Consider the following 8,742-nt stretch of genomic DNA (forward strand, 5'->3'; position numbering starts at 1 on the left):
AGCCAGACGCACGAAAGTTCTGCTCATAGTATATACATTTGCACAAATGTACTATAGGTGCTTGTGATGAACATCGGTGAATCTTGAATGATGTTGTTCAACGCTGAAATGGCGCCACGCTTCAATAGCGAACCCGCCCACATGCGACACATACCTAAAACCAACGGAGCTGTAACACACAGGCACATGTAGATATGTCTGGTTGACCTGCCTTCATTGAGGCAGCTGCCTCGCTGCTTTGGCCTGAGAAACGGTAGTTGAAAAATTTCCTCCATTCCATTCTAAAACTCAGTGCCGAACGAGCGATCTCTGCGCTATAACTAAACAGTTGTTTTTGCAAACAAATTTTTAACTGCTGTGCAGTAATCAAATATTAATAAATTTATTTTTCATTTTATTGTGCGCTATTGTGCCCGAACAATATTATTGAAGACTTATCGACATACCGTTAAAGGGCAACGCCAGAACAGGTGTGTAAATTTCAACAGCTGTTCGTGGTGATACGAACTGTCGTGGCGATAACTGTTTGTCTGTTTGTAGAGAGCGGGAGGGAGAGAGAGAGGTGGCAGGTAGCTTGTAACGGTTCTTACCTTGCCAATGACACGACAAGGATGTTTGCGTTGTGTGCGAGCAACTTGAGTTTGGAGTCAAGAAACTTTTCGCTGAACTAAATAAAAGTATAGTAAAACTAACGGCAAGGATTCACTTGGTAGAAACAAAAATAAAAAGCGAAGACCGAAAAAGACGCGCATAAAACAGAACAAGTAATCAAACAAGTCGACACAAGCCATGAAGGATAATTCGGAACAAATGTTTATTGATGAGTAGAGAACTTAACGGCACAGAACTTAATGGGCGCGGTGAGGGACATAATCGGAGAAATAGCTGTGCGCGAAACTATCAACTTCGTGAGACGCGCGAAGGGTGTTGGCATATTATTTATGTTTTTCGCATTTTTGCTACCGTTTTTGCTGTTGTTGTGCTGTGTATATTTATACGTTTTTCTTTTGTTTTGCCTGGTATTTTATTTAACTGTCTTTTGCACCAAAAAAATAAGAAAAAACCAAAAGTGGTACACTTTGCGTCGAGTTGAATCGATAAAACAATGTGGAATTCCTGCAAAATCACATTCGGCCTTTGAAGTCATAATGCTCGATTTAGTCGAAATGTCGAAGTGTACACAAGCGGTGTAGCCAAATAAGTCCAATAAACTTGCTTAACGCAAGATAAAAACTGCATTTAATAAAAAAAAAAATATATATATTTTAGCAGAATTTTCGCGGAATTTGAAATGCGCGAGAAAATGCATTTGGTGATTACAGCCGTTTCGAGTTTTGTAGTTCTAGAACAGGGTTTGCGCGTCGTAGTCGAAATATCACGCAAACAAATATATTTACATTTTATAAGAGACACAGATTTCCATACTCCAAGCGCTACGAAAATTTGTATTTTACAACTTTTTTCTTTTGTTTTAAAATTTAGGAACGCAACGGTCCAGGTTCACCAAGCTCTCCGGCTAAGACCCCGACGTCCACCACTTCAAAGGGCGAGAAGACTGGCACCTCTCGTCCGCCGAGCGCAACACCATCGAACAAATCGTCCAAATCACGTTCGACATCACGAAATCGCTTGTCATTGAAGACTCCCGAACCGGAGCCAGTTAAAAAAGGTGAGCGAAATCTACTCAATTATTTATTCTTATGTGCAAAGTAAGTTTGGTGTGCAGACCACGTAGTACATACACTAGTCATAGATCTTTCACTGAGTGCTTTTGCTGAACTTTATTAGAAATTTTAAGAAGCTTTCGTTCAAAGTTTACTATCCTGCCATTAATATCACTCATGAACTGTAACTTAAAAATTTCTGTTAAATTATATATGTATATACAGATATATGCCATAGTGGTCCGAACTGAGGAATTTGTTCAGAGCTTGTAGCTTTGACTTGCAAACTTTCAGATTGGTATTTCAAAAACCATATCGAACGAACATGACTCAACGATATGAGTAAAAATTATATGTATTAATAAACTACTTTACAGACCAAAAAACCCTGTAGTTCCCTCTAGATATCGAGTCGTCCTTCTTGTAACAGAGAAGATTAAAAAGTAAAAGGCTCCTAATACCCACTTCGAAGTATATTAGTGCTTGATCTTCTTTAACCAAATTTGTATCATACCCATATTATATAAGGGTTGGCACGAAGTGGAGTCAGAACATTTTTCATAAGCACTTCTTGCGATGGCCTTCAGTTCCTTTAGCGAATTTTGTTTTATCTCTTCGATCGACTTAAAACGAGTTCCAGGAAGCGGAAATTTCAGATTAAGGAACAAGAATTAATTACTAAAAATTAAAATTACTCAAAGCCAAATGTGGTTAATACGGTGGTTGTTTTATAGTATTCATTGCGTTTTTGGCTTTAAACTCGGTCACAATCGTAATCCTTTTGAAAAAAAAAATTCAGCTTTATCGTCACGAGTCGAGAAAGAACGCGTTTGATATCCAAAATATCCACCAAAATCATTCCAACGGACTGGCAAGAAATTTCCAGCTCTCTTTCCATCTCTCTGACACTTGCCTGATGATTTTCGCGTATCCTTTTTCTAATATTTTCTTCAGTTGAAGAGGTCGAAGGTCCTCCAGAACGAGGGATATCTTCAATGATATTCCGTCTTTGAAGTCTTTGTATCACTCGTAGACTTGTGTTTTTGATAAATCTGAGTTTCCGTAAGGCTTTTTCCAAAATTGGCAACGCTTCTGCCTACGAAATTTGGTTAGATATACAAGATTTGAGACGAATTCTTTCACTTATGACTTTTTCTTTAATCTCAATATTAATTTGTCAGAGTCATGAGATATCGTATCACAATAGCATATAGCTGCTAAATAGATGGCCGCAAACTGGCCTATCAAAAGCAAGTTCCTGTATGAAATTTTTTCTTTTATAGCTTGCAACCGAAGTAAACCTATTGTCTTGGTTTCGGAATATGTTTGCAATTCATATAAAACAAAAGTTATAAAAACCTTTTTAATTTTTTTTTTCCACAGTACCAATGAATAAAATACAAGTCGGTCACGCTCCTTCGCCCAATCTCAAAGCCGTGCGTTCCAAAATTGGTTCGCTGGATAATGCTGGCTATAAACCGGGTGGTGGGAATGTCAAAATCGAAAGCAAGAAGATCGAAATAAAAGCCGCGCCCAGAATTGAGGCGAAAAATGACAAGTATACGCCACGCGGCGGAGAAAAGAAGGTAAGATGCAGAGATCTAATATAAAAGCATAAATACAGTTATAAATAACGAATACAAGTAAGCGATTTAGCAGCAAATAGGTGAAATGAGATTTTGAAATTCTTCTAAAAGTCCACTTCTATTTACTCATTTAAGTTAAAAAGACACGAAATTTTATTTTTAATTGTAGTTTAGCGAATTGCAGCATTTGTGTCTGAAATATGTATTCTTGTAGTTTTGAATACACTTAAAAAATCACTGTTTTACACACTGTACAATATATATACCTATATTTATATACATACGTATGGTTTCAACTATTGGCTTCAGAATTCTCACTTTTTAAGAACTGTAGACTGTTATTTTCTTTTATCATTCATCTTATATACATTTACTTCTCGTATAAACCTACATACTCGTACATACAATGTTGTGGTGAAGTAATTTCACACTTGATTGATTTACCGATTAGCTCTTTATGATTTGAGACACCATTGAACATATGTTGTACTTTAACGGTCGATTAGTTTGCTGCGCGCCATATGAAAAAAATTGTCTACTGACATAGTATGGAAAGGAATTGGAAAAGCTTACATGAAAAATTCTTCAACGAAATCATTTTTTCCCTCAAATCTTATATTTGCTGATGAGTTCAAGCTCCACTTTCTATACTCCCTCATAGCCTTATACCACTTATATGTGTATTTAACAGTTTTATGCCATAAAATATGCCACTTTATACTTTAATTTGTAATATTATGGGCAACACAGATCATTTCGACAAAGCTACAGTGGAACGCCAAGTCGAAAATTGGCTCCTTGGAGAATGCCAATCACAAGCCGGGTGGTGGCGATAAGAAGATCGAAACAATTAAAACGGACTTCAAAGACAAAGCCAAACCGAAAGTCGGTTCGAAGGATAATGTTAAGCACGCTCCGGGCGGTGGTGATATTAAGGTAAGGTGTTCGCAACAGCGCAAACAAAATTTGAAAAACTTTTAATATCGATACAGTCAGGCGATTACAAACATACATAAGTACAATTGTATTTGTTGAATGGTTCGGCAGCATGTTCGAGTTACATTTTCTAACTTACTACATACGATTTATCTGTATTAAAATGGAATGCTCTGCTATGTACATACATACATATGCTCGTTTTGAAGTTGGTCAAGCAATTTCTGTATTTAAGCATATTTTTGAAAAATTTGCATGCCCCAAGCGAATTGGCTCTGCGTTGAAATTTGAATGTGTTTGGTTTAATAACTTCTTACTCAGTTTTGGCTGCGTACTTAGCTTAATTGTTTTTTTTTAGCGTTGCTGGCATGTAATTCAACTTGAATGAAATTAATCTGTAAATATATAAGCTGTATTATATACATATGCATAAGTAGATTTAGTATTGCTTTTATATAATTTAGGTATCTACCATAATTGGATACTCATTCGTATTTCTATGAAAGGTTTCAGTAAAAATTCTTCGTATTTTTTAATGAAAGCAAGCGGTGTTTTGGGGAACTTCGATAGAAATTAATATTTTCAAATTACAAAATGTATTTTTATTAATCTATTTCGAAACAATTCCAGTTAGAGACTTTAAAATTGTATGAATTTGGCTTCAAAAAGACAGTCCCACTTGTGAAAGTAGAGTTGGGGATAACTGAATCAAGTTATTCTTCAGAAATTATTATTATGCGTAAATTTCTTCTTTCCTTATGTTTACCAAAATTTAATTAGTTTTATGAGAGATATAAAGTTAGATCGTCAATATTATAGCAAAAATATTATTTCAAAAAAATTTATACCGATGAGAGCTATTATAGTATCCACTCAGCTAAAAATTGCTAATGAAGCAAAACTTACCAACAGATAAGTAGGAACGTTAACCTAATATGTATGTTATAAGTTGTGGAAAATTACTGCTTGAACTAGCGAACTCCACAATTTGCATTACCAACTAACGAGTGTTTTCATTGATTCGAATCCCAAGTTCTTGGTAGCTCTCCTCGATCATTAAAATCTTTTTTGAATAAAGTATATTTTTTGGATTAGGTCATAAACATAGCTTTATGAATTGAAGAACTTATGCTGTGAATGATCGATCCATTTAAAAATACCGTATGGCTAAACATAAAGTATGTCTTTTGAGCAATTGAATAGTTTCGATATTTTGGAACAGGAATTAAAAATTTGAAATGCTTCGTCCCCTTTGTCACCTGTCGGAAATTGTTGAGTACTTTGAAACTACTTTAAAAGCTAATTTAATTCCAAGCTCTATACTTAATTATTTATTAATAGCATTTTGTGATAAAAAAGGATCCGAAAAAAAATTATTATTTTTATCGCCTTCAAAGTAAATTCCGCCATGTGTAATAAATTTAAATTATCGATTTTTTCGGTCCGTGAAACACTTTTCATAGCACTTTTTGAAATTAAGGACACTTCTTCTAACTTACCAACTCCGAGTACTTTTTTGTCACAATGTATGCCTAAGAAAATTATTAGCCCTTGTTAAATTTTAAAACAATTGTTTTTAAACTCTTGTTTTTAAAATTATTTATGTAAATTGTTGATGGAACTTATAGTTAAATGTGGGAGTCCATGGGTCGCAGTCGGTTAAAATAATGCAAGTTTTCGAACACAAATATACTGGAAACGTTGTTTTATGAAGTTTCGAATATTTTAATTTATTTTAAAGATTTATAGTAGCAATTTTTATCCATAAATAAGCTCATTGTGAATTACTTGTATAGTGTTTTAAGGTTTTTTAGTATACAACAAGTTGGATAATTTATAATCAATTTATTATAAAAACTTGACGGTTTCAGACAACCCCTTTAAGACAACTACGTTGCAAATCTAACAGAACTGGATTATTAATCAACTTCTTATTTTCACTAAATTTGACCAAATTCAACTAAAATGAGGCAATAAGCATTTCACACTTCTATATTTATCTATTAATATAAATTATTGACTAATTAAAAATGAAAAATTTCAATTTGTGCTTTGATGATGATTATACAATATAATAGAACCCAAATGATAGTGCTGAATGTTATTGCTTAATGGCAGCATATGGTAAATGTGGAACTACTTTAATTTGGAGTCAAATAGATTATACTTTCTAATGTAGCTTTTAGTATCGTAGGATCTTCACTATTTATCTAACTACAAGCTCGGTCATTTGACATCATAGTACTTGGAACATCCTTTGAAGTTTATTTTTAACTGTCAAGAGAATGTTGATTGTCAAAATTACGTCATTCATCTACGTAACCAAAGCAATGACAAAGAGCGGATTACGTTCGACGATCTTGTTATTTATTCATTTTGGACGTCAGTGATAGTATCACAAAATATATATGTAATAAGATAAATAATATTCTAAGCTTATTAACTAACCGTTATATTTTTGATTATAAATTATACGTAAATAATAATAATTATTAAAAATTATTTACAAATGAAAATTTTATAAAGTGTATTATAAATATATTTCAAAGCTTAAATATGTGTATAAGATCAATAACGGTATTCCTGCGGTTTTTTTCTTCAAAATTCAACGTTTATTTAAGAAAAACATTTATAATATAATTATTTAAATTCTTTCCCATTAGAAGATAGACATTTGCAATAACAATTATGGGGATTTGTGGTTTGCATCCCGACAAAACTCCGCCAGTTTTTTGACCAAAAAGTAATCATGCCAATGTTTGATACTCTGTTCAATACTAGTGAGGGCGCATGTGGCCGAGCGTTTTCATAATGGGAAATTCGGCAATCGCTCTCTCATCAAATTGATGAGTTGTTGTCTCTTGGCACACCGCGCGAGTATAGTTATAGAGTCAATTTAATAATAGCTGTCTTCGATTCGCCAAGTGTTTTTCTCCAGTGAATTGAATAAACTATAGTATACCAGATGATCAAGCTAGTGAGGTATCCGCATACTATACGAATTCAACTCGATAAGATTTTTGTTGCATTTACATGTAATTTTTTGGACGGGAATGCAGTAACGAGTAAAAAAATGACGAGTCGAAGACCGCTATTATAATAGGCGCATTGAGAATATTTAGTTACACATGTAATTAAGTCAATGTATGTAGATATTATATATTTATAAATATGAATTCAATTTTGATTATGAGCTGTAGCGTTTTTCGGCATTCGTTTTATTTAACACTTCCTTAGTATTTGATTTATAGTACTTCATTTGTTTCTTCTCTTTTTCTGCATTTTATGTTCCGAAACTAAACAAACTTTGATTGATTGATACTGGCAAACTAAAATCACAATAAAAACGACAATAATTATGATTACTTGAACAAAACAAAATAATAATTATTCTTAACAAACATAAAATTAATGTAAGAAATCGCAAATCTTGAAGGAAAGCACAACCGCCAAGGATGTAAGTAGTTTGTGTGAATTTCATAAATTTGTAAAAAAATGGAAAAGAAAACTTTATTTTTTTTGTGTGTACTGTCCTTAGCGTCTTATTATTATTTCATACATTTGGCATAAACATGTAAAGCTAACGGCACAACACGATGCAACAGGTCACAAGCAGCTGCTGTAGATGAGTAGTGGTGCGTGTTGCGGATTTTTTTTTTTTTTTAATATTTTACAACAAATTTTTATTAAATTTGCTCTATCACAATTTTTGAATAATTCTGCGCTTAGAATTTTAGTATTTCCTACTCGTAAAATTCGCACTTTCTTTGCACCATTTGGCCGTTTTAGGTGTTTTCTCTGCGTAACTTTGAAATCTCACTCTTTTTTCATGTTTCGTTTAATTTTTTAGTGTCTCTTTTTCAAACCATACAAAAGAAAAAAAAAAAAACAAAAAATTTGTGTCACATTACTCTGTTGTGTGTTAAAATTTTGCAAATTATAGATTTTCAATACAAAATCAAATCGGGTACTTTTCAGATACAAACTCAAAAGATAGAACTTAAGGCACAAAGCAAAGTGGGCTCTTTGGATAACATTAAGCACAAGCCCGGTGGTGGGGAGCGAAAAATTTTCGATGATAAGGACTATCTGAAAAATGTTGAGCATACAGTTGCACTGACACCACCGACACAGGTAAACACCATGTGATTAACATTTCTGATACTTGCAAATTATTTTGGAATTGGAATTGTAGCAAATACGAGTTTTTAGTTATAATTGTCGTTTAGTTTTTGGCATTAAGTTTCACCTACTTCATTTTTAATTATATAATAAGTATAATTTATGCGTTTGAAATAAAAAATTTATTAATTTTTAGAATTTGTTTTTTGGTTATTTGGGTTTTGGTAGTAATCAAAATACTTACTCTGCAATCGAAGTGAGGCGGTGTTAAGAGAAACTACAAATTTAAAATAAATTTTGTTTTGATACATTTTGAAGTGTCCACCTTCACAAACTTCAAAAACAAAAAATATTTTTTATAAATGTGTTTAAGAGAAGGTGTTAAGAGAATTTGCCAAGAGAAATTAAATTTTTTTTATTTTTTTTCTGATTAC

The 8,742-nt window shown here is 33.0% G+C and overlaps 1 protein-coding gene across 9 annotated transcripts in view; it reads left to right on the forward strand.

Moving 5' to 3' along the window:
* Window positions 1-8,742, forward strand: part of LOC108970438 (microtubule-associated protein tau) — a 56,513-nt gene that overhangs the window by 39,811 nt on the left and 7,960 nt on the right. For 5 of the 9 annotated variants that reach the window (XR_001993481.1, XM_018935804.1, XM_018935807.1 and 2 more), the window contains 5 exons: window positions 1,483-1,669; window positions 3,048-3,250; window positions 4,001-4,186; window positions 7,605-7,643; window positions 8,165-8,320. Coding sequence is in view for 8 of the 9 variants with exons in the window: in XM_018935804.1 (XP_018791349.1) it covers window positions 1,483-1,669; window positions 3,048-3,250; window positions 4,001-4,186; window positions 7,605-7,643; window positions 8,165-8,320 (771 nt within the window). In the remaining variant the exon portion in view is untranslated. The remainder of the gene's footprint in view (window positions 1-1,482; window positions 1,670-3,047; window positions 3,251-4,000; window positions 4,187-7,604; window positions 7,644-8,164; window positions 8,321-8,742) is intronic. The other 4 variants (XM_018935809.1, XM_018935810.1, XM_018935806.1 and 1 more) reach the window with 3 other exon arrangements.

This window comes from Bactrocera latifrons, unplaced genomic scaffold (genome assembly GCF_001853355.1).
Source record: "Bactrocera latifrons isolate USDA-ARS-PBARC rearing strain unplaced genomic scaffold, ASM185335v1 scaffold_3, whole genome shotgun sequence".
NCBI lineage: Eukaryota > Metazoa > Arthropoda > Insecta > Diptera > Tephritidae > Bactrocera > Bactrocera latifrons.